Raw genomic sequence first — 26,924 nt, 5'->3', positions numbered from 1 at the left:
TTTGGTGTCATATCTAAGAGATCCTTGCCAAATCCAACGCTGTTAGACTTTTGTCCTGCTTTCTCCTTAGAGTTTTATTATTTTAGGTCTTATGTTTAGGTCCTTGATCAATTTTGAGTTAATTTTTGTATATGGTGTTAAGTAAGAATCCAGTTTCATTTTTCTGCATGTGGATACCCAGTTTTCCCAGCACCATCTATTGAAAAGACTGTCCTTTCTCCATTGAATGGTCTTAGCACCTTATCAAAATCATTTGACCGCATATGCAAGGGTTTATTTCTGGGCTAACTGTTTTATGAGTATGTTTGGTTTGTACGTCTACCTTTATGCCAGTTGAAAATGTAAAGCATACTCAATTGTGTCTGACTCTGCAACCCCACAGACTGTAGCCTGCCAGGCTCCTCTGTCCATGGAGTTTTTCCTGGCAAGAATACTGGAGTGGGTTGCCATTTCCTTCTCCAGGGGATCTTCTTGACCCAAGGATCAAATCTGCGTTTCCTGCATCTTCTACATTGCACGCCGATTCTTTACCACTGAGCCACCACAGAAGCCCTCTTTATGCCAGCACCACATGATTTTATTACTGTAACCTTGTAGTAAGTTTTGCAAGCAGGAAGTGTGGGTCATGCAATTTTGTTCTTCTTTGTCAAGATTATTTTGACTACTTGCTGTTCCTTAAGATTCCATTTGAATTTTAGGGTGGATTTTTCTATTTCTGAAAAAATTGTCTTTAGAATTTTGGTAAGGGTTGCACTGAATCTGTAGATCACTTTGACTAGTATTGACATCTTAATATATCGCCTTCCAATCCAAGAGCCTGAGACGTGTTTCCATTTATTTATGTCATTTTGAATTTCTTTCAGCAGTGTTTTGTGGGCTTCCTTGGTGGCTCAGTGGTAAAGAATCTGCCTGCCCGTGCAGGAGACATGGGTTTAATCCCTGGGTTGGGAATATTCCCTGGAGAAGGAAATGGCAACCTGCTACAGTACTCTTGCCTGGGAAATCCCATGGACAGAGGAGCCTGGTGGGGCTGCAGTCCATAGGGTCGCAAAGGGTCAGACACAACTTAGCAACTAAACAACAACAATGACCTGTTGTAGCTTCCGTTCTGTAAGTTTCTCACCTTCTTGCTTAAGTTAATTCCCAAGTATTTCACTCTTTTTGACACTGTCATGAATGGAATTGTTTTTGTAATTTCCATTTCATATTGTGTGTAGAAATGAAACTGATTTTTGTGTGTTGATGTTATATCCTGCTATTTTGCTGCATTCAGAAAGTTCCAACCATTTCTTTTGTAGAATCTTTAGATTTAGAATCTTTCTTTTGTAGACTCTTTATTTTTCTACATATAAAATCATGTCATCTGCAAGTAAGGATAATTTTACTTCTTCCTTTCCAATTTAGATGCCTTTTATTTCTTTTTCTTGCCTAATTACCATGGCTAGAGTTTCTACACCATGTTGAATAGAAGTGGTAACAGCAAGCATCCTTGCCTTTTTCCTGATCTTAGGGACTCTTTCAGTCTTTCACCACTGAATATGATGCTTGCTGTGAGTTTTTAATATTTGACTTATTATATTGAGATAGTCTTGTTCCATTCCTAGTTTTCTGAATGTTTTTTATCATAAAAAGGTTTTTAATCAAAAAAGTTTTTATCATATTGTCAAATGCTTTTTTTTGCATCAGTTTAAATGATCATGTAACTCCTTTCATTCTGTTGATGTGGCATATTATATTGATTAATTTTCATATGTTGAACCATCCTTGCATTCCAGAAATAAATTCCACTTGGTCATGGTGTATAATCCTTCCAATATCCTGCTGAATTCTGCTTGCTAGCAATTTGTTGAGGAATTTTGCATCAGTGTTTATATAGGATGTTGATCTGCAGTCTTCTTGTAGTGTGTTTGTCTGGCCTTGGTATCAGGATAATTGCTGGCCTCAAAGTGAGTTGGGAAATGTTGCCTTCTCTTCAATTTTGGGGGGAAAATTTGAAAAAGATTGGATTAGGTCTTCTATAAATGTTTGGTATAATTTACCATTGAAGCCATTGCATCCAGGGCTTTGTTTGTTGGAAGATTTTAGATTTGATTTCCACTCCTTACTAGTTATAGGTCTATTCTGTTTTTCTATGTCTCCGTGATTTAGTCTGGGCAGGTTCTGTGTTTCTACGAATTTGTTTCATCTAGGTTATCCCATCTGCTGTTGTTTCATAGTGCTCTCTGATAACCCTTTTTATTTCTATAAAGTCATGGTAATATTTTCACCTAAATTTCTGATTTTTGTAATTTGAGCCTTCTCTGTTTTCTCAGTCTAGCCATCTGAAGGTTTGTCAGTTTTGTTGATCTTTTTAAAGAACCAAATCTTGGTTTCGCTGGGTTTCCTTACTGTTTTATATTCTGTATTTCATTTAACGCTGCTTCATATTTATTGTATCCTTCCTCTGCTGACTTTGGGTTTGGTCCGCTCCTTTTTCTAGTTCCTTCATTTGTGAAGTGAGGTTGTTGAGTTCAGATCTTTCTTGTTTTTTAACATAAGCATTTATAGCTACAAATTCCCTCCTTAGCACTGCTCCCACTGCATCCCGTAGGCAGGCATGTTATGGCTTTGTTTTCATTCATCTCTAAGTAATTTCTAAATTCGTTTTTTATTTCCTCTTTGATCTTTGGCTTATTTAAAAATGTGTTGTTTAATTTATACAATTTTGTGAATTTTTATTTTTCCTTTTGTTACTGATTTCTAACTTCAACTTCCTGTGGTCATGTCATATTTTCTATGATATCAATCTTTTAAAATCTCTTAAAACTCAGTGGCTTAAAATATAGTCTCTCTTGGAAAATATCCGACACTCACTTGAAAAGAATATCCCATGTGCATGTTATTGTTGGGTAGAGTGTTATATACTGTCTGTTAGATCTAGTTGTTTTTATTGTTGTTTAAGTTCTCTATTTCCTTACCTATGGGTTTCCCAGGTGGCTCCGTGGTAGAGTCTGCCTGCAATGCAGGAGACCTGCGTTCATTCCCTGGGTCAGGAAGATCCCCTGGAGAAGGGAACGGCAAACACTCCAGCGTTCTCGCCTGGAGAATTCCGTGGAGCTGCAGTCCATGGGCTTGTGTTTTGGTTGTTGTAACCATTATTGTGAGTGGGATATTCAAATCTTCAACTATGACGGTAGAATATCCATTTCTCCCTTCAGTTCTGTTAGTTTTTCTTCATATATTTTAATGGTCTACATATATTTTAATGTAAATGCTTATATTGTTATGTCTTCTTGCTGTATGAAGAATATAATATCACCCTTTGTCTCTTATAACCAGTTTTTAAAGTTCTATTTTGTCTGATATTAATATAGCCACCCTTGCTCTGTTTTCATTACTATTTGAATGGAATATCTTTTTCTGTCCTTTCAATTTCAACCTGTTTATATCTTTAAAAGGAGTCTCTTGCAGACAGCATATAGTTGGACCATGCATTTTTATTTATTCTGCCAATTTCTCTGTCTTTCTACTTTTCTTCTGACCATAAAGAGAGGAGGTGAGGGACTCATAAATTCAGCATGTCCTACTGTTACGCTCAGCAGTGTATTTATCAGCTGCTTCATAAGGTACCTTTGTCTTTACCCACCTGGGCCTCCACACCCCCCTTGCCTGGACTGTGCGCTAGTCTGTGTGCTGTTCAGAGCAGCCCCCTCTGTTGGGGGAGAGGGTCCTGCATCGCAGTCACAGTGGTCACCGTGCAGTGTGGACCTGAGTCTTCTGCCTTGGGATCCTTGGCGAGTCTCGAGCTTATGGGGTGATGCTAGATCCCGCTGCTGGTCATAATGGTGCTGGAGAATTCCTTCTTTCCCTCTTTCTCTTTGCGAAGTATTTACTATTTTTACTTCTTTCTGTTTGTCTCCTTGGATCCACTTCACTTAGGAGACTGATTCTGTGAGCTGAGTATTCCATCATGAATCAACATTTGTATTTTGTAATCTCTCATTTCGGTAAATTATCAATTTTTTTTTTGTTCTTACAAGATCTTTTTTTGAGAATTATTTGGTGTGCAAATTAAATCATCTTAAATTGTGAACACTGTTAGTAAGATCGTGTTTGTTGCTTTCATAGTCTCGTCTCAAGGAACTGGAGAAAGAAGCCCATTTTGTTGCAGGAGAACGGTTTCTTATCACAAGTAATCATCAGCTTCGAGAGGTAAAGCTGAATTTCCGTTCTTCAATAGAATATGATTCCTATTCAGGGGTTAAAGGGAGATTTATTCTGAATTTATGAACGTTATTTTATGTGACTGTCTGAAAAGTATGTAAGTGGCTCATGTTCTCTCACGCTGAGATTCATTGCTTCAAAGCCTCTAAATCCAAGAGCAGTACCGAGTCAGGGCCTATGCACTTGGTAGCGCCTGATCAGGACGTCCTGTCTGGCCAGCTGCCCACCCCCGTGATGGTGATGTTCAGGTCCTCTGAGAGCTGGGACCGCGCCCCACGTGACGTTGCCTGTGTTGCAGATCCTGTTTGGCAAGCTGCAGCTGCACCTGCTGTGCCCACAGGACGCGCTCCCCATGCCGGGGCTGCGGAGACTACCGTCCACGTCGGAAGCCGTGGTAAGGTTCGAGAGTGTCCCCTTGCTCTCTGAAAGAGCAGCACGTCCACACGGCATGCAAGTCCCTCTCAGGCCCCCAGGCTCCTTGTGGCGGATGAGTCTGCCGCAGCCTCCACGGAGCAATTCCATTCAGTCTTTCCATTCAGGAGAGGGGGCCCTGCCCCAAGGCTGCCCTTCAGGTATGAACGAGGGACACAGGCTTTTACGGTACAGTTTTCCAGAGGCAGTAAATTAGGTCGATTTCCTGCAAAGACAATTTGATGGAATTTTGTCCTGAAAACCAAATTCTTGACCATCTAGTTTCACACCCTCATAAGAGACTGGAAATGGGGGAAAATCATCAGTCGTCTTCTTTCCCCAAGTTTATTTTAGAAAATTTAGCTGCCCTTCTCTTGGGAGGAGTGCATTTTTAAAAAGACAGAGAGTAGGGAAGAGGTGTACTCTAATGAGTGGCAGAGAATGAGTAGATGTTCAGAACCCAGTAAGTGGTGCCCGCGGAAGCCTGGAGAAGAGGTTGGCAGCTCAGCGAGATGACCCGCGTTGCTCCTGCGGGCACCGCCGTGCAGGCCGCGGTCTCTCTGTGCCTTGTCCCGCTTGGACTCTGCAGCAGCGGAAGGTTTCCTTCCAGACCGCCCTGTGCACGCTGCCCCGCCAGCCCCCACTTGTTCGTCTCAGCCCCAGCAGAGCTTTGTGCTTGCTGACTGTTCCCCCGACCCGGCCCTCAGCGGCCGGACAGCAGTTACCAAGGGACCCCTCCCCCGCTCCCTGCCGGAAGGACCGCTCCCTGGCGGGACTTGACTCTGCCCTCTGCCCGAGGCGTCCCCACCCTGGTGAGCAGCTCCTCCTGTGCCCTCAGAGCCCCTTGCTGCTGACGCACCACGTCCGGGCAGAAGGGTCTTCTAAAGCCAGGGAAGTCACGGTGCTGCTCTGCCTTCAGCTCTCCGCAGCACTCCGCCCGGATCTCAAGTGTGTCCACCGCCCATGCCCTGGGGTCGGGGCCCAGTCCTTCCTTCTCCCCCCTGACACCACACTCCCAGCACCACCCAGCACACTTCCCACAAGCTCCCTCCTCAGGCGGGAGGCTCCTGGCCTCCAAATGTGGGTTTTGCTCAGCTGGTTTCTGACTGTCAGCTTAAGCACTGCTTCCAGAAAGACCTCCTTGTCACAGATGACTCTGAGGCCCCCAGTTGCAACCTCTTCCTTCACCTTGATTTGTTTTCTGCTTATAACTTGCCAAAATGCTGGAGAAGCTGTGGAGAGAAGGGAACCCTCCTATACTGCTGGCGGGAACGTAAACAGATGCAGCTACAATGGAGAACTGTATGAAGGTTCCGTAAAAACCTAAAAATAGAACTACCATATGACGCAGCAATCCCACTCCTGGGCGTATACCTGGAGCAAAGCGTAATGGGAAAAGATACATGCACTGTGGTATTCACTGTAACACTATTCACAGTAGCCAAGACATGGAGAGAGATACCCTAAACGTCCATCCACAGAGGAATGGGAAAAGATGATGTGGTCCATATACACAGTGGGATATTACTCAACCATAAAAAAGAGCAAATGGGGACTTCCCTGCTAGCCCTTGTGGTTAAGACTCCTGGCTTCCACTGCAGGGGGCATGGGTTTGATCCCTGGTTGGGGTGCTAAGGTCCCACATGCCGTGTGGAGCAGCCAAAAAATAAAAAAATAAAAATATGCAGAAGTCATTAAAAAAATTTTTTTACAAAATAATGAATGAAATAATACCATTTGGAGCAACATAGATGGACCTAGAGATTATCATACTAAGTGATGGCAGTCAGATAGAAAAAGACAAATGTCATATCACTCATATGTGGAACCTAGTTTTTTTTACCTGATACAAATGAACTTAATTACAAAACAGAAACAGACTTACAGATATTGAAAACACATTTATGGTTACTAAAGGGGAAAGGGTCACAAGCGAGGAATAAATCAGGACTTGGGTTGAATATATATGTTCTACTATATATAACATTGCATCTGGTCCCATCACTTCATGGCAAATAGATGGGGAAACAATGGAAACAGTGAGAGACTTTATTTTGGGGGACTGCAAAATCACTGCAGATGGTGACTGCAGCCTTGAAATTAAAACATGCTTGCTCTTTGGAAGAAAAGCTATGACCAACCTAGACAGCATATTAAAAAGCAGAGACATTACTTTGCTGACACAGGTCCGTCTAGTCAAAGCTATGGTTTTTCCAATAGTCATGTATGGATGTGAGAGTTGGACCATAAAGAAAGCTGAGCGCCAAAGAATTGATGCTTTTGAACTGTGGTGTTGGAGAAGATTCTTGAGAGTCCCTTGGACTGCAAGGAGATCCAACCAGTCCGTCCTAAAGGAAATTGGTCCTGAATATTCATTGGAAGGACTGATGCTGAAGCTGAAACTCCAGTACTTTGGCCACCTGATGTGAAGAACCAACTCATTGGAAAAGACCCTGATTCTGGGAAGGATTGAAGGCGGGAGGAGAAGGGGACAACAGAGGGTGAGTTGGTTGGATGGCATCACTGAGTTGATGGACAAGAGTTTGAGTAAACTCGAGGAGTTGGTAATGGACAGGGAAGCCTGGCGTGCTGTGGTCCATGGGGTCGCAAAGAGTCGAACACAGCTGAGTGACTGAACTGATATATAACACTGGAGAAGGAAATGACAACCGACTCCAGTATTCTTGCCTGGAGAATTCCATGGACAGAGAAGTCTGGTGGGCTGCAGCCCACGGGGTCACAGAGAATTGGACACAACTGACTGGACACATATATAACATAGATAACCAACTAGGAACTACTGTATGCAGCACAGTATACAGGGGATACTGTGTATCCTGGGATAACCTATATGAGAAAATAATCTAAAAAAGAAGAAATATATGTGTGTGAATAACCAAATTACTTTGCTGTACATGTGAATCTAATGCAACACTGTAAGTCAACTATATGCCAATAAAATTTTTAAAAATAAAATAAACTTACATAGTTACTTGTTTGCTATTTCAGTAGGATGTAGGTTGCACAGATCAGAGACTTCACCTGCCTTGTTCGCTGTGTCCCCAGAGCCAGATGGCCTAGAACTAGCCCTTGTTGGGGCTGTTTATCCACAGAGCGTGGCCAGCGCAGGGAGCAGGACCCCTATCCTGGAGAGTCCGCGTGGGTTTCTGTGCCGCATGGCTCCAGTGGCCCTCGAGTTCCAGCAGTGGCGGGACCCGAGAGGGCTGGAGTCGTCCCCTCGGGCTGCACCCGAGCCGGGGGTCTCGGCCTGATTTATTCTGTGTCCAGGCACCAGCTGGCCGTGTTGCCCTCTCCTGTGCTGCTTCTCAGCTCTTCCTGACAGCCAACAATGGAGGAGGAAATGTGATTCTCCCCTGTGTCGAGGTGCTTTCCTGCGGAGGGGATTAAGACAGTGCCCTGCAGTTTTCTTCACAAAGACATAGTCAATGTGAACCATATTCTATTAGCCTTGCTGGAAAATAGATGGGAAAAAAGTGGAAACAGTGGCAAATTTCATTTTCTTGGGCTCCAAAATCATTGTGAACGGTGACTGCAGCCAAGAAATTAAAAGATGCTTGCTCCTTGGAAGAAAAGCTATGACAAACCTAGACAGCATATTAAAAAGCAGAGACATCACCTTGCCAACAAAGGTCCATCTAGTCAAAGCTATGGTTTTTCCAGTAGTCATGTACAGTTGTGAGAGTTGGACCATAAAGAAGGCTGAGCACCAAAGAATTGATACTTTTGAATTGGGGTGCTGGAGAAGACTCTTGAGAGTCCCTTGGACTGCAAGGAGATCAAACAGTTAATCCTAAAGGAAATCAATCCTGAATATTCATTGGAAGGACTGAAACTGAAACTCCAGTACTTTGCTGTCCGATGTGAAGAGCCAAGTCAGTGGAAAAGACCCTGATGCTGGGCAAGATTGAGGGCAAGAGGAGAAGGGGATGACAGAGGATGAGATGGTTGGATGGCGTCACCGACTCGATGGAAGTGGCTTTGAGCAAACTTTGGGAGATAGTGAAGGAAGGGCAGCCAGGCATGCTAGAGTTCATGGGGTCGTGTCCAACTCTTTGCTGCCCCATGGACTATACAGTTCTGGGATTCTCCAGGCCAGAATACTGGAGTGGGTAGCCGTTCCCTTCTCCAGGGGATCTTCCCAATCCAGGGATTGAACCCAGGTCTCTCGCATTGCAGGCAGCTTCTTAACCAGCTGAGTCACAAGGGAAGCCCACGAACACGGGAGTGGGTAGCCTCGCCCTTCTCCAGGGGATCTTCCCAACCCAGGAATCAAACTGGGGTCTCCTGCATTGCAGGTGGATTCTTTACCAACTGAGCTATGAGGGAAGCAACAACTGCACAACTTAACTGGGCAAGTCACCCTATTCTGTACAGTTAAGAAGATGAACCTTCAGTAGGTAACACATGCACGTGGTTCCCAGTTGAAAATTGACTCCTGCTTCTCTTCTCCCTTCCCCACGGGAAGGGATGTAGACCAGTGGTGAGACGGCCAGCCCAGATCAGTTCGGGTAAGGGTGCAACTGTGAGCTCAGGTGTGGTTTTCTTAGACCTTGCTTTTAGTTTCAGGTTCACAGCAGAGTTGAGCAGAAGGTGCAGAGAAGTCTCATACACCCCCTGCCCCTCCGTAACACACACAGCCCCCACCCTCAGCACGCCCCAGCGGGGGTGCATTTGTTACAGCAGATGAACCCACGGTGACGCATCATCGTTCCCAAAGTGTAGCCTGCAGTAGGGCCACTCGGTGTCACGTGGTCTAAGACAGATGCACAAGGACAGGAGTCCACTGTTGCAGCATCGCGCAGCATGGTTTCACCGCCCGAAACATCCTGTTTTCCCTGTTCATCCTCCCCTTAATTCCTGGCAACCACTGTTTCCATAGTTTTGTCTTTTCCAGAGTATCGTATAGGAATTATTTATTATGTGGCCTTTTCAGATTTGATTCTTTCAGCTAGCGATATGCGCTTAAGGTTCTTCCATGTCTTTTCATAGCTCATTTCTTTTAAACACAGAATCCTATTCCATCTATTCACCTACTGAGGGATGTCTTAGTTGCTTCCAAGTTTTGGCAACGATGAATGAAGTTGCTTTAACATTCATGTGCAGGTTTTCCTGTGGACCTAAGTTTCTGTCTCATGTGAGTAAATAAACAGCGTGATTTCTGGATGGTTTTATGAGAAACCACCGAATTGTGTTCCAGCGTGGCTGCACCGTTTGCATTCCCACCAGCGGTGATGAGAGTTCCTGCTGCTCCACATCCTCACCAGCGTGTGGTGGTGTCTGTGTCCTGGATTTTGAACATCCTGACAGCAGTGTTTTAAAAAGACCACCCTTGGGACTTCCGTGGCTGTCCAGTGGTTAAGACGCTACACTTCCACTTCAGGGGGTGCAGGTTCAATCCCTGGTTAGGAAACTAAGGTCTCACAAGCCGTGTGCCCACCAGTAAACAAGTATGAATTAAAAGTAAAAAGAGTACTCCTCTAACTGGTTGGGGGATGGAAGAAGCCCATTAATCGGCCTTGGCCGTGGCGTGGGCACTGCTGGCTCGGTGTCCAGGTGCCGGCGGTGAGGTTGGAGCCAGGCAGACACGTGCCCAGAGCATTTTGAGAACTTAAGGGAGCGTCTGTAAGTGTGAGCTCACGCGAGTGTGGATGTGGAGCAATTCCTGGTTTTCTTAGTTGTGCACCTGAGCAGGTAGAGATGGCCACTACCCAGGGAGAACCAAGAGAGAAGCGGTTTGCTGGGCAGGGGCAGGGGGTGTCAAGCGCTCAGTCTTGGACTCGGGAAGACAGGCGTGTGCACAGATGTTGACACAGTGCAGCTGGGTCTGTGAGGAGACGGCTCGTGCTGGAGGTGCTCACTGGGACGTCGTCACCCTGGGGGTCAGCCCTCCACCCAGGCAGGAGCTTTTGAGAATCCCTCATGCCCAGACCCGCGACTGGGCCGGAGAGTCAGAGGCTGGGGATGCGCGGCCCAGGCCCAGCATGTTTCTGAAGCTCCTCCACTGAGTCCATAAGCAGCCCCCTCTGATAACCACAGAACTGAACCTGAGAAACCACCACGTAGGGGTCAGAGAGAAGAGGCGCCGAGCAGAGGCTGCAGAGCAGCCAGAGACGGAGAAGAGCGTGGTGCCCGGAGCCAACAGAGGGAGTGTGTGATAAAGTGCTCGCAGTGACCGAGGCTGGCACCCGGCGCGGCAGGGCTGTATCCAGAGATCAGACTCTCCATTCTTCTCAAGTGTGCTCAGACAGCTCCATCCGAGATATGCAGGGAGCCTGCGGTTAGAGTTCTTTTGTGAGGAAAGTATCAGGATAAAGAGAGTGAGCTGATCTTAAGCAGTTTTCGTGGCTGAGTGTTTTCATGCTCTTTGATCCCCCGAGGGACAGCTTCTCTGAGAAGCCGCAGTGCTGGGTTACAGGCAGGCGGGACTCCTCCCCGGGCAGAGCCTGCTCAGAGGACTCCAGTGCCGGCCCTCCTGTTACGTCCCTGTGGCTGGCGCAGACTCTGTGCTCAGCCATCTTCAAACAGACAGTGATACGGTTCTGGGGCTCACACCAGTGCATCATGGTTGTGTTGTCAATTCTCCCCCAACGGGACTTGCAGATTCAAAATGATCCTGATTCCCTAGCAGGACTTTTTGGTACAAACTGGCGAACCAAAAGTCAAATTTATATGGAGATGCCAAAAGCTAGAAGAGCCAAGATAATTTTAAAAGCACTGCTGAAGGACTTAGTCTGTTGGCTATCAAGATTAATCATAAAGCAATTGGAAAGTGAAAGTGGCTCAGCTGTGTCCAACTCTTTGCAGCCCCATAGACTAGAGTCCATGGAATTGTCCAGGCCAGAATACTGGAGTAGGTAGCCTTTCCTTTCATCCAGGGGATCTTCCCAACCCAGGGATTGAACCCAGGTCTCCTGCATTGCAGGCAGATTCTTTACCAGCTGAGCCAGGAGGGAAGCCCTTGTGAAAAGCCTGTACGAAAAGACGCTATTAAACAAGTAAAAGAGCAAGCCACAGAGGTGTAGAAGATATCAATATTTCCACTAAATATAGCCAGCTAAAGGAAACCCTGTCCAGAAAAATGAATTCCTGCAAATCAAGAAGAAAAAGACATACAAGCCAAGGATTTAAATGTCAAAAAAAAAAAAAAAAAAGTACAGAGTTTAATGAAAGGAGATATACAGTCAATGAATATTTGAAGAATGACTTTATTAGTCAGGGAAATACACACTAAAACTACAGTGAAACATCACATTTACCAGAAGGGTTAAGATTTAAGACCTAGGAGAACGTGTGTTGGCAAAAACGTAGAGAATGAGGACTTTTATGTGCTGCGGATGGGGACACGCCGTGCGCTCACCTTGGGGGCAGCTGGCGTCGTCTCTGCTGCGTGTGACCGGCAGGCTCACCCCGCCCTGCACACATGTCCAACAGAACTGTGGACGTGTGTGAACGCAAATCTGTGTACCAGAAGGTTCACAGCAGCGCTCCTCGTCATAGCCCTGAAGTGGACACAAGCCCTGTATCCATCAGGGGTGGAATGGATAAATAATTGCCCTGCATTCAGCTAACCCCACTCAGCTCTGGGAGTAAACGAAATAGCGCTTCATTCAACAGCTGCTGCTGCTTACTCCCTTCAATTGTGTCTGACCCTCCGTCCACGGGGTTCTCCAGGCCAGAATGCGGGAGTGGGTTGCCATGCCCTCCTCCAGGCGATCTTCCTGACCCAGGGATCGAACCCAGGTCTCCTGCATTGCGGGCAGATTCTTTACCACTGAGCCACCAGGGAAGCCCCTCATACAAGGACCAACCTTAACACCAGAATATTGAACAAAAGGAGCCACGCACAAAGAACACTTATCCTGTTCCATTGATACGAAGTTCAATAAGTGGGACACAGTGGTCTTGCTGGAGGAGGCCAGGGTGGTGGTTTGCCTCTGGGGGAGGGACAGAGACCTGTGTGGGAGCCCGGAATGTTCCCTCTGGCAGTACCCAGGTATGTTCACTTTGTGATAATTCGACAAACCTTGTTCATGGGATCTTGTACTTTCCTTTGTGGATGTTGTACTTCGACTGCTTAAAGTTAAACTGAAAACGCATAGTCACATCCCAGTGTTGCCGCCCCAGCTTGGGGCCCAGGTAGCTGTGACTCAGGTGTTGGATGTTCCGAAACTATGGAGTCACACAACTGTAGGCATTTTCCTCATTAACTCCTCTGCATGGTATTTACGTGCCCTGGGTTTAGATTTCAGGGATTCAGATCTCAAGAGGAATCTTCTCTCCAAGCTTCTCTCTTTCGCTCCCATGTGTAATGACTCTGATAAGGGATTAAGAGTATGACGCTTGATCAGCTGGCTTTATTACGAGTCTTCATTTTGGAAAGGGTGCTCAAGATAGACCCTGTATTATCAGGACTTTCTCCATCTGAAAATGAGTGTTTACACTGTTAAAAATTAAGTGAAGGAATTCTGTTGGTGATATTTAATCTTATTTTTTAGTTAAACGCTCTGCAAGACCTTCATCCATTACCCAAAATAATTTTGGAATACAGGCAGGTAAGTTACATCTTTTTTTTCTGTAAGAATGTTAGTAACCATGGGGGCCCACGTGACACCCAAAATCATCCCTGAGGTAGCCCTGACCGCATTCTGAAGGGACAGTTTGTTCAGGCTGACCTCCTGTGACCCCAGCTTCCTCTGCACGGAGGTGACGTTGCTCATGTCCGCACACGCCCTGCGTGGAGCCGGGGAGCCCCGGGTGTGGTTGCGTCGCCCGGCGTGGCGCCGTGTGAGTTAGAGGCCTCCCACGGGAGCCGCCCCTCTCCCCGGGCTCGCTGTGTTCTGTCATCTCCCAGCCACGCTCGCTGGCTGCTGAGCATGCCCCCGTTTCTCGCCACCCTCCCAGCCCCTCCTGATTTCTCCGTCACACACCAGGCGTCTGTGCACAGGCATGACGGTTGCTGTCACTCACAGCGTGGCTCTTCGCTGCTGTCCTTGTGAGGGCCGGGCAACTGGAGTGGTGGGTGATGGTCGCCCCTGAACTAAAAGAGCTGCCACGGCGACCCTGGGTGACGGTCCTCTGTCGCTCTCCCATTCTCTGCAGCTTTCCTGTAAAAAGCATCATTAGAAGGAGCAGGGTGACATCTTTCTCTGTTGGCCGTTGTTTAATCCTGGGCACCACACAAGGCCATTTCAGGGCCTCCTGGGGTCACCTGAGGGGACAGGCAATGACCCCCACCCAGCACGCTGAGAAACACAGGTTTTGACGCTTGTTCCTCATTTAAACACTTAAACAGAGAAAGTGACTATTTTTGTTTCACAATCTAGGTTCACAAGATCAAGTCAACCTTTGTAGATGGATTACTAGCTTGCATGAAAAAGGTAACTAAAGCTTAAAATATATATATATATATATATATATATATATATCGTGATTGGGAATATGAGTTACTTAGACATGAGTTCAGATACAAGTAGAATTTCTTTAAATAGTCTAATAGTCTTGAAACTATGAGCCACAATTTTGTTATCATTTCAGTCTACAGTGTAAGCTGACATTTCACCTTAAAATCTCATATTTATGTGGAAGCTCTGCTGCCGACCACATGCTTTTGCACCTGTTACCGCATGTCCTTTCCACAGTCCCTGGAGGAGGATGTTGTTTCAGTTCATGCATGAGAAGTCTGCGGTCAGAGGTGCTGTGGCTTGCGCGAGGCCACACGGCAAGGGACAGCCCCCGCCTGTCAGGGGAGGGCGGCCCCTCTTCGGGTCCACGCTGAGCCCTGCCACAGCATGTCAGCCCACATGCAGCCTCTTGCAGCCTCTGCACCAGTTGGGGAGAATCTCAGTCACCCTGACCACGTGTGGGAGTCCTGTAACCCCAAGAACACTCGAGTTGGGAGTTCAGGACCGGTGGCCCCTGTCTCTCCCGGGCAGTGCTCTGCGAGCTGTGTGCTGTAGCAGAGACTGGGGGGCCAGCATGTGGGTGCCTCCGCACGGCACTGTCAGAGCCTAAACCGATTCTTTCCAACTGATCAAGGGCTCCGTATCCTCCACGTGGAACCAGACGGGCACCGTGAGCGGAAGGCTGTCGGCGAAGCACCCCGTGAGTTAGCGCTGGTGAAGCGCCCATCTCTGTGTGAGGGTGAAGTTTCACCTGGATGCGTGGCTGCCTGTGCACTTTTTGTTTCTGAAAGGAGACCTCATCCCTGTAGACCGTGGGGTTTTCTGCGTGTTAATCCAGCTGTCTCTTATTTAGCACCTGCTCAGTTTGGGGGGACTCGGTGGGGGATCGGACTCGTAACCCTTGCCCCTGTGGTCCCAAGCCAGTCTGCCTCATTCTGTCCACCTGCTCGCCCGCCTTGGTTCATCCGGGCTCTGGGTGTACCAGTGTGGGGGTGGGAGAGCACCCGCACACCTTCCTGGAAGTGTAGTCTCCTAACTGGCAGCTTTAACGGAACAAAAGCCTTGCTTACACAAGGAAGCTTTCAAAACACTGTCTTCTGTGGATTTCATTCCCAGCACCTCTTGGGGCCGAGGCCTCTGTTTCTTCAGAGGGAGAGGGGGATACAGCTGAGAATAAAGAAGTCTGTGTTTGGCTCTGGCTTTCAACATGGAACTTGTGAAAGTGCTCAGCGGAAACAAAGTATCAGGAAGACTGTCAGAAGTGGGGTTTTTGTTTTTTTTTCCCCTTTCAGAAGCTCCCCTTTAAATATCAAGACTATCTTTCAGAGTTTATAATGTAAGGTATGCAAGTATGCTGTACGGGCAGGTCCATTTCACAGGGAGGCCTGGGAACTCCTGGTCTTGGAGGAAGTGCTGAGAGGGAGGCAAGCACCCGTGAATGCCTCTGAAACGGCCTGGCCAGGCCCTCTGGGGGAGAAACCCAGAGTAGGGTAGGCTGACACAAGCTGCAAGCCACAGAGCTGAGGCTTGCTTCCAGCCTAGAAGCGTGGGAGAAGGAAGTGTTTCCAGGAGCTCCAGGCCAAGATGGGGCATGAGCCTTGGGCAAGAACCCAAAGTGGCTCTCCTACCAAGACTCCGCAGGGCCTGAGTGAGGGCTGGGAAGTCCCTGGGTCCTGGGTCCCCTAGTGTGGAAATGCAGGGCTACCATATTTGTCTGGTCTGAATAGGTCACGGCGGGGGCTATGGACAGTCCAAGCCCAAGTCCAGGACCTGAGTTTCAGCAGATCAGCAGTATCTGGCAGAGCCAAGGCCGGAACCAGGTCAGCAGAGGAGGGGCCATTAGATGTTGGCCGTGGTGTGATAACTGGCTTCATCAGCCAAAGCAGTGAGGGCAGGTAGCCCCAGGCTACTGATGTAGGTCCCACCCCTTCCTGATACTGTGGGTTTGTAGGCTCCTCCCCACAGATGCCACCCGGAGTGGGAAGGGCATGACTGAGACAAGTCAGGGAGAAAGGCTGGGCTTGGAGGACCGTTCATCCTTTGCTGAGTGGGTGCCTCTCCCCACGTCTAAACTGGTGATGAAAACACCGCTAGTCCACATATTCATTCAAATACCTTCAGCTGCAAGTGGCAGCAAATCAGACTAAATTGACCTCAACAATCTCAGCATACTTAAGAAAGTCAAGGAAGGGCTGGCTTCAGGCAAGGTTTGATCTAGCAACCAAAGTCATATGGGCAGGTCCAGCTTCTGTCCCCCATCTCCCAGCTTCTCTTTCTCAGCATCTAAGCAGGTCTTGGGGATACCAGCTTAGTTTCTCTCCAGTGGAAATGAGCAGTGTCTCTCCATGCCCCTTCCATGAAAGGAGGAGGAAACACCTTTTGCAGACACTCTCAGCAAGCATGTCTTTGCATCTCTGTCTGGAATAGCCACTGGTCATCCTTGAGCTAGTCACCGTGGCCAGAGAACAGGCTCTGCTGGCTGATGGAAAGTGGGGAGGGGGACCCTCGTGAAAATTGGAGTGCTGTTTTCTAAGGAAAAGGAGAAAGAGCTGCAAGGCCCAAAGCAAGTGGCAAGATCGTGGTATTTTTCACGTTCTTAGCAGAAATAAGGGTCACAAATTTTAAACCTACTACATAAGTTTAATTTAACCAATGTCTCTTTGAATGCACTAAAAGGGGTACTTATTCCTCATCTTTTTGCTCCTAGTAGCAGATGTTCTAGTCTGCCTTCCAGTGGGCCAGTTGTTCTTACGTTGTCATTTGGTGAGGAGTCTCAGAAACCTGCCTTCAGGCTCAGACTGTGCCCCAAACAAAGAGTCCTGCTCTCCCTGTTCTGTGTTTGAGCCCAGTGCTCATCTGTACTACCAGATGTTATGGTGGCTCATTTGGAATAATCTAGTCTTGCTCTTTCCATTGTTCGTGTGTGAATTTTTCAGCTTTGCTTATTAATATCCCTCCCATGTGATATCATTTAAGTGAAAGTTCCTCAGCCGTGTCTGACTTTTTGCGACCCCATGTACTATTATACAGTCCATGGAATTCTCCAGGCCAGAATACTGGAGTGGGTAGCCTTTTCCTTCTCCAGGGGATCTTCCCAACCCTGGGACTGAACCCAGGTCTCCCACATTGCAGGCAGATTCTTTACCAGCTGAGCCACCAGGGAAGCCCAAGAATACTGGAGTGGGCAGCCTATCCCTTCTCCAGCAGATCTTCCCGACCCAGGAATCAAACAGGGGTCTCCTACACTGCAGGCGGATTCTTTACCAAACTGAGCTATCAGGGAAGCCCTGATATCATTATATATCTATCAAAATATTTATTAGCAAGGTTTTAATAAATTAGATAGTTATGGCTAAAACTGCACCACTATTTGAACCCAAGTGAGATTTTTAAGCCTCTGCATTTTGTTATTTTGGTGACTTACTACTTTCCTGCTCTCATTGGGATAACATGGTCCGTCGCCTCATGGTCCTTGGCGGAGTCACAGCCCCTTCCACGCGCCCGCCTTCACGGAGCCCTGGCGGGTGGAGGTGATTAGGGGCAGGTACCACCTAGCCGCGCACACTGCTGCTTTTTGTTCTAGCCAAGCTCATCTTTGAAAGCACTGGTTGTGACCTGCAGCTGAACAGACCTTCAGAGTCAAAGAGCCGCGGGGAGAGGAGCCTGTTCTTGGAGTCACGCTGCCCGACGCCCTGTGGCCCCACGGGGCCCAGCCTCCCTCCTCCTCTGCTTGGCAGAGGCTCAGACTCTCCCTGGTGGCCGAGCGCTTGGCTCCGCTCCAGGCTGCCCACACTGTCCCCCTGCTGGTGGGCTGGTTAGTCCTTCCTCCCCAGGAGGGTCCCTCTCCTGTTCCCCTGGGGGGGAGGGGGGGGGGAGTGCAGGGGGAGGCTAGTTCCTTCCCCAGCCCCCTCCTCCTTGCTGCTCTCACCAGCCCCATGCACCTCCCTCCTCTGGGCCCCCTGCACACGCCCCTTCCCCACCAGCAGCTGCCCACTCACACGCCCCTTCCCCACCAGCAGCTGCCCACTCACATCTCTCTTTACTTAGCTCTCCTTCAGATCTCTCAAAAAAACCCACGGAGTCACAGTCCCTGTCTCAGCCCCCTGGTGCCTCAGGCAGGACCAGCTCCTGTGGGGCCTGCCTCCTGGTCTCTCCTCTCCCTGCCTTCTCACCCTCCTCCATCCACCAGCCTCCTGGGCCGCAGCCAGGAAGCCTCTCAGGTGCCAGCCCGGTGCTCTTCAGGCCCACCTGCGGCCAAGGCTCTCAGGCTGAAGTCTGGACCCCCGCTCCTCCGCCCGCCTCCCTTCCTGCCTCTCCTCACTCACTCATTCATTTCCCAGAAGCGCTGGGCACCAAAACCTCTGCCCTCGTGGAGCCTGGGGGTGAAGGGCCTGAGACCGACAGCAAACACGCTCGGCTGGCCGTGGTGTGGGCGATGATGAACGCTGGAAAACGCAGAGCAGGGGAGGGGAGGGCCGGAAGAGCGGGGAAAGGCCGCGTTCCGGAGAGGAGTCGGAGCGGGCTGATGGGGGAGGCGACGGCCGAAGGAGGCCCGCCCTCGGGGGTGCGTCCTGGGGAGCACGGCTCTTCATTTACCCCAATAGCCCCCGGCGGGCGTCCCACACAGCGCTCAGAAGACGGGGAGCCGCTCCACTGGAGAGCAGGGCAGAGGAAGCCGCGGCCCGCCCTGGGTTATCCGAGGGCGCCGCGGTCCCCGCGCCTGGGCTCCCATCGCCTCCCCGGCTGCCTGGAGTGTGGAACCTGCGCGCCTGAGCAGCAAGGCTGTGGGAGAGGCCCGCGGGCGCGGCTGCCTTCTCCATAGGTCAAATTGTTCCCTGTTTTTGCTAAAACAACTGCTGACATTCCGACAGACGCCAAAGGAAAGACTTCAGATGACACCTCTGCACCTCGCCTGTCGCTGAATGTGGACTGAGGGTTGTTAGCATTGAGTTTTTCCAGATCAGTTCTCTTATTTTTCTTACACGTGCCAGAGTCCACCATGAAGACAAATGAGCCCCGAGTGCCCAGCCGTCACCCCTCCAGAGCAGCAGGCGGAGGCTGAGGAAGGGACTCAGTGCGGAGCCCCGGCACTTCCCGCAGGGCGTCTTGGGGACCTGGAGACTCTGGAAGGGTTTCCACACAAAGGACTGGGAGGTGGTTTTCATTCATTTCGATGTCCACATTATCAGCAGGAAATTTTATGCTCTACAGGAGAATGAAGTCCCACTTGCTTTCAGTATCCATAGTTTGGGTGCCTTTCCGCACAGTCCTCCTGACGTGTGGTCCCGTCTGTGTGCCCACGCTGCAGCCACTCTGGAGTGTCCCCGAGGCTCGTGGACCTGGTCCTGCCCACGGCCCAGTGGACCCGGGAGAGTGACGTCGTCACGGATGGCAGAAGCCAGGTTTCTCCTGTTAGACTAGGGAGGAGGCTGGAGTGATCCACGTGGCGGTGGACCAGAGTTGGAGACAGCAGGGTGGATTCCCCTTTAACTCCATACAGACACAGATGGTCACACGTAGACCTGTTTAAACACACACCAATCTCCTTCTTTGTCAGCCTAGAGGGCCTAGAAGCAGTGACACCCCTGGCAGAGAGCACACCCAGCACCCAGATCTCACACCTGTTGGATCATAGAAAAAGCAAGGGAGTTCCAGAAAAACATCTGCTTCTGCTTCATTGACTACACTAAAGCCTTTGACTGTGTGGATCAAAACATACTGGAAAATTCTTCAAGAGATGGGAATATCAGACCACCTTACCTGTCTCCTGCGAAACCTATATGCAGCTCAAGAAGCAATAGTTAGAACCAGACACGGAACAGCGGACTGTTTCAAAATTGGGAATGGAGTGCTTCAAGGCTGTATACTGTCACTGCTGCTTATTTAAGTTCTCTGGAGAGTACATCATGTGAAATGCCGGGCTGGATGAAGCACAAGCTGGAATCAAGATTGTGGGGAGAAATATCAATAACCACAGATATGCAGATGATACCACCCTAATGACAAAAAGTGAAGAGGAACTAAAGAGCCTCTTGATGAAAGTGAAAAAGCTGGCTTAAAACTCAACATTCAAAAAACTAAGATTATGGCATCCAGTCCCATAATTTCATGGCCAATAGGTGGGGAAACAGTGGAAACAGTGACAGACTTTATTTTCTTGGGCTCCAGAATCACTGTGGACAGTGACTGCAGCCATGAAATTAAAAGATGCTTGCTCTTTGGAAGAAAAGCTATGACAAACCTAGACAGCATATTAAAAAAGCAGAGACATTAATTTGCCGACAAAGGTCCATCTAGTCAAAGTTATGGTTTTTCCAGTAGTCATGTACGGATGTGAGAGTTGGACCATTAAAGAAGGCTGAGTGCCAAAGAATTGGTGCTTTCGAACTGTGGTGCTGGAGAAGACTCTTCAGAGTTTCTTTGGACTGCAAGGAAATCCAACCAGTTAATCCTAAAGGAAATCAACCCTTAATATTCATTGAAAGGACTGATGCTGAAGCTGAAACTCTAAAACTTTGGCCACCTGATGCGAAGAGCTGACTCATTTGAAAAGACCCTGATGCTGGGAAAGATTGAAGGTGGGAGGAGAAGGGGACGACAGAGGATGAGATGGTTGGATGGCATCACTGACTCAATGGACATGAGTTTGGGTAAACTCCAGGAGTTGCTGATGGACAGGGAGGCCTGGTGTGCTGCAGTCCATGGGGTCACAAAGTGTTGGACACGACTGAGCAACTGAACTGAACTTTTCTGTAAGATTGTTCTAAAATAAAATGGTTACTTTTATTAAAAAAAAAAACACAAACCATTTACCGTGATAGAAGATTTTATAGATTTTTTTTGTGTTCTCCATCAAAATATTGTGGTTCTATCTTTAACAACTGATTTAATTTTCATAACTTACCTCTAGACATATTTGGGACATTTCATAAAAGCAATTCTGATTGAAAGTAACTTATTTTTTCTTATTTGGTGATTGTACATTCCTGTAGTCTCCAGTCAGCATGAGCAACCTTTTTATCTGGCTTGTTTTAAGATTAACTTGAGGGAACTCACCCTTTTTTTTTTTTTCATTAGTTGGAGGCTAATTACTTCACAGCATTTCAGTGGGTTTTGTCATACAGGGAACTCAGCCTTAAACTCTTGTTTCCCTGCAACTTGACAGTGAAAGACGGTGTTCAAGGTTGAGGTCCTCTGCCACAGTCAGATGCCAGAGCCTTCCTTCTGCTCACCATGGGCAGAGCGGCTTCCGTGTAATAACAGAAAAGAAGAGAGGCTTGAGATGAGTGAGGGTCCCTGGGAACTGAGCTCATGTCTGTCAGCCGTGGCGGGGAAAAAAACAGCTATACCCTTCAAGCCCCTTCTTACCATGCATTCTGTCATATGATCAAAGGACAAAGTATACATTTTAACTCTCCTTAAAATGCGCAAACTATAGAGCGTTATGTAGTGTGTAAAGTGTGCTACACAGGTTAGATATTTAGTGAAGTTTCTGTTGTTTTTATGGGGCTTCCAAAGTGGTGCAGTGCTAAAGCATCCGCCTGCCAATGCAGGAGATGAAAGAGACCCAGATTCAATCCCTGGGTTGGGAAGATCCCCTGGAGTCGGAAACGGCAACCCGCTCCAGTATTCTTGCCTGGAAAATTCTATGGACAGAGGAACCTAGCGTGCTGCAGTCCATGGAGTCACAAAGAGTCGGGACACAACCGTGAGCACTCACTGTTATTTGATTATTTGTTATATTGTAAAACATAAAAAGTAGTGTTTAATTATAAAAAGTTTCCTTTATCAAAAGGTAATCACATTTCTGCTTTCTCAGGACAAATAAGTTTCTTTATCCCTCTTTCCATTGGTAAAGCAACTTTCATTAAGCAGACGTTTTATGGGCTGTGGAAGGGAAATGATTTTAGGAGCCGAGTCCTTGCTTGCCAGGTGAGCTGACACCAAGCTGTGATCACCAAGAGCTTTTAGCCGAGCACGTTAGTTACAGTCTGGTCTGATCCTAGTTTGACATGCTATTAGTTAGAGAACATATTCTGTTTTATACAGCTATAGACCCTGACATTACTCAGAGTGAGTTAATTTTGTAGGTGTTCTATTAACTTGAGAAAAGTTCTCTTCCTAGAAAATGAAATATTTTAATATGAAAGAGTGTTGGATTTTTGTTGAATGCTTATGTTCTGTTGTGGTGATGATGTGTTTTTGTCCTTTATTCTACTAATCTGGTGTATTATATTAATTTTTTTTGGATTTGAACCCATGCTTGCACTTCTGAGATAAATCCCGGTTGGCTGTGTACAAACCCCTTTTAGTATGTTGCTAGTTTCAGTGTGCTAATGTTGATTGGGGATCCTTCTGCCTGTTTATGGAGGATGTTGTATTTGGTATCTGGTCTTTGCATCAGGGTAGCACTTCAAAGAATGAGTTGGCAAGCTCCTCACTCTACCATTCTGGAAGTACCTTTCATTGCTGACTTTTTTTGAGAGTTCCTTTTTCTTGGCCGTGCTGTGGGGCATGTGGAATCTAGTTCCCTCAACAGGGATTGAACCTATGAGCCCTGCATGGAAGGGCAGAGTCTTAGCCACTGAACCACCAGGGAAGTCTGAGAGTTCTATATATGTTTTGAATCCAACGTAATTTGCAAAAAACAAAAGTAAGTTTGATAGAGTCCAGTTTTTCATTGTTTTGTTTTATGGACCATGCTGAAGGGGTATATCTAAAAATTCTTTGTCTAATGCAAGATTACAAAGATTTTCTCTTAAATTTTCTTCTAAAAGTTTTAGAGTTTTGCATTTTACATTTATATTTATGATCCATAGTTTATAGAATCAGCTTGTTGATAGCTAAGAAAAATACTGCTAATATTTTAATTAGGATTGTATTGAATTTACAGATCAATTTTGGAGTCATTGGCATATTAATGTTGAATGTTCTAATCCATGAACATGGTATATCTTTCCATTTATTTGGGGTATTTATTTTCTTTCATCAGGGTTCTGTAGTTTTCAACATACAAGTTTATACCTAAATGTTTTGGGAGTGCTGTTATTAATATAAATGGCATTGTTTATTTAATTTCAGTGTCCAATTATTCATTGGCACTATGTAAACATAGAATTGATTTTTGCATATTGACTTTACATTGATACTTTGGTCTCCCCACCACAATTATGTTTCAGTATTAGTTGTATTAAGTATTTATACACATATGCATAATACATTGGCGTTAGTTATTTTGTTAGTGTTTAATAAAATGTGACACATTTTAGGGGCTTCCCTCATGGTCCAATGACAAAGACTCTGAGCTCCCAATGCAGGGAGCCCAGGTTTGATCCCTGATCAGGGAACTAGATCCCAGATGCCATCCCTGAGACTTCAAATGCTGCAACTAAGACCCGGGGCAGCCAAATACATAAATATAATCTCAGTTCTTCCAGTTTATTGCCACCAACCCATCTCTCTCCACTCTCCACATGTGTGTGTGTTCAGTCTGTAACCCCATGGACTGCAGCCCACTAGGCTTCTCTGTCCATGGACTTTTCCAGGCAAGAATACTGGAGTGGGTTGCCATTTCCTTCTCCAATAAAAAAAATATATATATATTTAAACTGTAACACATTTTAAATGCCATTAAATGGTTCAGATTAAGAGAAGATATTTCAACTAAAGCCGTTTCCCCTTTATTATTCGCAGAATATCCAAGGTATCTCCAAGCACCCAATTCAGATAACTAAACCTCAAAGTTTTAAAGGTAACACATTTCTTTTTACTTCACAAAAATCTTGAGTAAAATTTTTTTAGAGCCTAGAAATGTTTGTAATTGTTTTTCTGTTTAAGTAACTGCTTTTTTTCCCTGAAGTTCTCTGTATTTGCATGACCAGGATTTAAATATACGTTGAAAAATAAAACTCAGCTAAAGTGGTATGGCCCCTCCCCTCTAGCGGTTTATAAGTGAAAATAGATGATAATTACAACAGGGAAGCGGCTCCCCTCCCACCACCTCTTCCCTGCCAGCTTCCCAACAGAGAAGAAACAGATGATGGAGCCGGCTTTTATTAAGGTCTGAAAATTACTGGAAATGTTTGTAAAAGCGTAGCAACACTCTTCTTTCTCTCGACCCACCCCACTGCCACGCGGGCGATGACATTTCTAAAAAAGAAAAGGTCAAGCCTGAGCAAAGTCGGGTTCTGTGGCCCGTTCCCAGTAAGCTCCTGCCCCCTTGGCTTCGGGAACTGCTGCTTCCAGAAGGTCGAAGCCAGACAGTGAAGCGCCATGAGCAGTCCTTCTAACAGGCACATCGTTGTACGTGAGCAGAACTCCTGGAGGTGGGCAGCAGCTTGGCCTCCGCCAGCCCTTCACCGTACGCTCCATGGGGAGACCTTCCCCGAAGGAGGCCTCCTATTGGCGAGGCACAGAGGGCACAGAGGGTCAGTGTTTGACCTTTCCCTCACTAAGAATTCTGCACAGAATAGGAAATTTTAACAGCAGAAAATCTAGTTTCCTTTCAACAGTCTTAGGATGTTTTAAAATTGCATTAAGAAAAATTAGAAAAATACTCTTGTGACTTCCGAGTGATGTTAAAATAACTTTGTGTGCGGAATAGCTATGAATCAGCTCACGATCAGTTCACCAAGTGCTCTTGAACTCATAATGATTCAGGTGAAGAGGACGAACTCACCATCTCCCCAAGGACGGCGTTTGTTTCATCTGAAGGCCACACCTTCCTGGCAGCAGGTAGGCGCAGGCCACGGTAGGCACGCCATGTCACTGGAGCCCACGTTGTGATTCACATGTTCAAATATTTAGAAATTGAATAATCCAAAGGCGCTTACAGAACTCATTCTTTAAGGTAAATCCCGAGGCAGATATTTATATGAAGCAGAGGTTTCTTATGCACAGTAGACGAGAACAGCTCTGCCTCCTGGGCTTCTTCACATGACTGCATCTAGAGCCCAGGTTCCCTGCGAGGCCCCCCAAGTCCACCCCCGCCCCGCTTCTGTCCCGTCACCCTGGCGCCCCTTCCCGCTCGCTGCAGCCGTGCTGGTCCCTCTGCCCGCAGCCCCACCTCCAGCCCCGCGTGGAGCCTTCTGCCCAGCATGGTCCTGCTCCCTCCTCCACCTCCTTGCCCCTGCTACCTCATCCCTTTCTCGATGACAACCTCCCTACCCACACTCACTCTGGAACCTCCTTCCCTCGATCTGTCTTTCCCGTTTGATTGCTCACCTTCTCACACACCGAATCATTCACCCAAACCGTCTCCCTCTCCTCGAGTAGCAGCTCTGCACAGGAAGGGGCCGTCATCTGTCTTGTTCACTAGCGCACCCCAGGCACACAGCCTGGCACAGAGAGCCCTTTCTGAACCTCTGATGTTCTGATGAATCGGTCAATGAGTGCGGCTCCCTGGAGGCCTTGCCAGCCTGATGGAAGAGGTCACAGGGACTCTTAGCCCCAGGGATGGCCAAGAGCCCGGACGCCCAGGGGCCGGGCAGGTGGGAGGTGGGCGTGCTGACCTTGATTCCCCGTGGGGAGGGGAGATTGAGGTCACCTGGGGTGGGCGGCAACAATGAGGTGTGTTGTGGATAGGTTCTGAATTAACGCAGAGCTCTATCTGACAGACTTCTCGCAGATCGAATTGCGCATTCTTGCACACTTATCTGGGGACCCAGAACTTTTGAAGTTGTTCCAGGAATCTGAGAGAGAGGATGTATTTTCCACCCTGACTTCACAGTGGTAAGATATACGTGCTCATAACAGTATCAGATCCACAGGAATGCAGGCATGATTTTAAAAACCTGAAGTTGGTCCAAACCTATTTTCAATAAGAAATTATGTTTTTCTCTAGTAGTTAATCTTTTTGAAAAGAGTAGATAGCTACGATGCCAAGCATATCCTAAGTATGAAAGAGGTGGTTGTTCTTCAGCTCCAGAAGGGACGTCAATTACTGAAAAATGTACCAGAAATATCAAAAAATCAGAAGTGAAAGTCACATATGCCTTCCAGATGAGTGTCAGTCGGGGAAGACAGAACCCACTGCCTGCAGGCAGCCTGGTGGAGACCCTGGCGTCAGCCCCCCGCACCCTCAGCTGCTGTCTGGGGGCAACACAAGCCTGCACTTAACCCCTCTTCCTTCTCACTGCCGGCTCCTTCTTGCTTTTTCGTTTTGCCTACTTAGGCTTTTTTTCTGTCAGTCTGAAGCCTAGAACTCCTCCCATCTAAGGCGATGATCACATTTCTTGAGGATGCAGTTGTCCTGAGGTCCAAAGTCAGCAAGAGCAGGCTCAGACCCTGCCCGCCCCTCCTTGCCCGCCCCCAGCTCAGCTGCTCTGAGAGGCTGGGTCGACCCGGCCCTGCCAAGTCCCGGAGCTGGCTCCCCTCCCTGGCTCCCAGGAAAGGCCCTCTCCTTAGTGCGTCCTGTGTACTCTTTTAAAAATTGTGATTTTATTCACATAAAACTCATCCGTTTAAAGTATACAATTGAGTGGGTTTTAGCACATTCACAAGGGTTGGCAACCATCACCACTGTCTAATTCCAGAGCATCTCCACTCCTTAAAGAGAAACCCCCCCACCCCCACCAGGAGCAGTCAGTCCTCACCCTTCCTGCCCCACGGAAAGCATTCATCTTCTTTCTGTCTCCACACATTCCTCTGTTCTGGACATTTCACATTAACGGAATCATACAGAGTGTGGCCTTTTGTAACTATCTTCTTTCACTGAACATAATGTTTTCAAGGTTCATCCATGGTGAAGCATGTATCAATACTGCATTCTTTTTTGTGGATGAATAATATTCCTTTCTATGGAATAATGTATTATATATATATATATATATATATGAGTATAAACAAGCAAATGATATTCCATACTCCATTTGTTTACCTCTCTATCAG

The 26,924-nt window shown here is 47.3% G+C and overlaps 1 protein-coding gene and 1 long non-coding RNA gene across 2 annotated transcripts in view; one reads left to right on the top strand and one right to left on the bottom strand.

The window, feature by feature from the left end:
* Positions 1-26,924, top strand: part of POLN (DNA polymerase nu) — a 137,344-nt gene that overhangs the window by 47,853 nt on the left and 62,567 nt on the right. Inside the window, exons 10-17 of the mRNA XM_043905980.1 lie at positions 4,108-4,191; positions 4,502-4,597; positions 13,131-13,187; positions 13,959-14,012; positions 14,671-14,736; positions 23,730-23,787; positions 24,696-24,770; positions 25,652-25,766. Of these exons, the coding sequence (XP_043761915.1) occupies positions 4,108-4,191; positions 4,502-4,597; positions 13,131-13,187; positions 13,959-14,012; positions 14,671-14,736; positions 23,730-23,787; positions 24,696-24,770; positions 25,652-25,766 (605 nt within the window). The remainder of the gene's footprint in view (positions 1-4,107; positions 4,192-4,501; positions 4,598-13,130; positions 13,188-13,958; positions 14,013-14,670; positions 14,737-23,729; positions 23,788-24,695; positions 24,771-25,651; positions 25,767-26,924) is intronic.
* LOC122696256 lies at positions 11,825-18,602 on the bottom strand. The gene is made up of 3 exons (XR_006341718.1): positions 18,362-18,602; positions 13,563-13,739; positions 11,825-13,056 (listed from the first exon to the last, which is right to left on the bottom strand). It is a non-coding gene; the product is annotated as an uncharacterized LOC122696256 (long non-coding RNA).

The sequence above is a fragment of the Cervus elaphus genome, chromosome 6, assembly GCF_910594005.1.
Source record: "Cervus elaphus chromosome 6, mCerEla1.1, whole genome shotgun sequence".
Taxonomy (NCBI): domain Eukaryota; kingdom Metazoa; phylum Chordata; class Mammalia; order Artiodactyla; family Cervidae; genus Cervus; species Cervus elaphus.
Note: the sequence above shows the minus strand (reverse complement) of the source record. Positions and strands in the feature narration are given on the sequence as shown.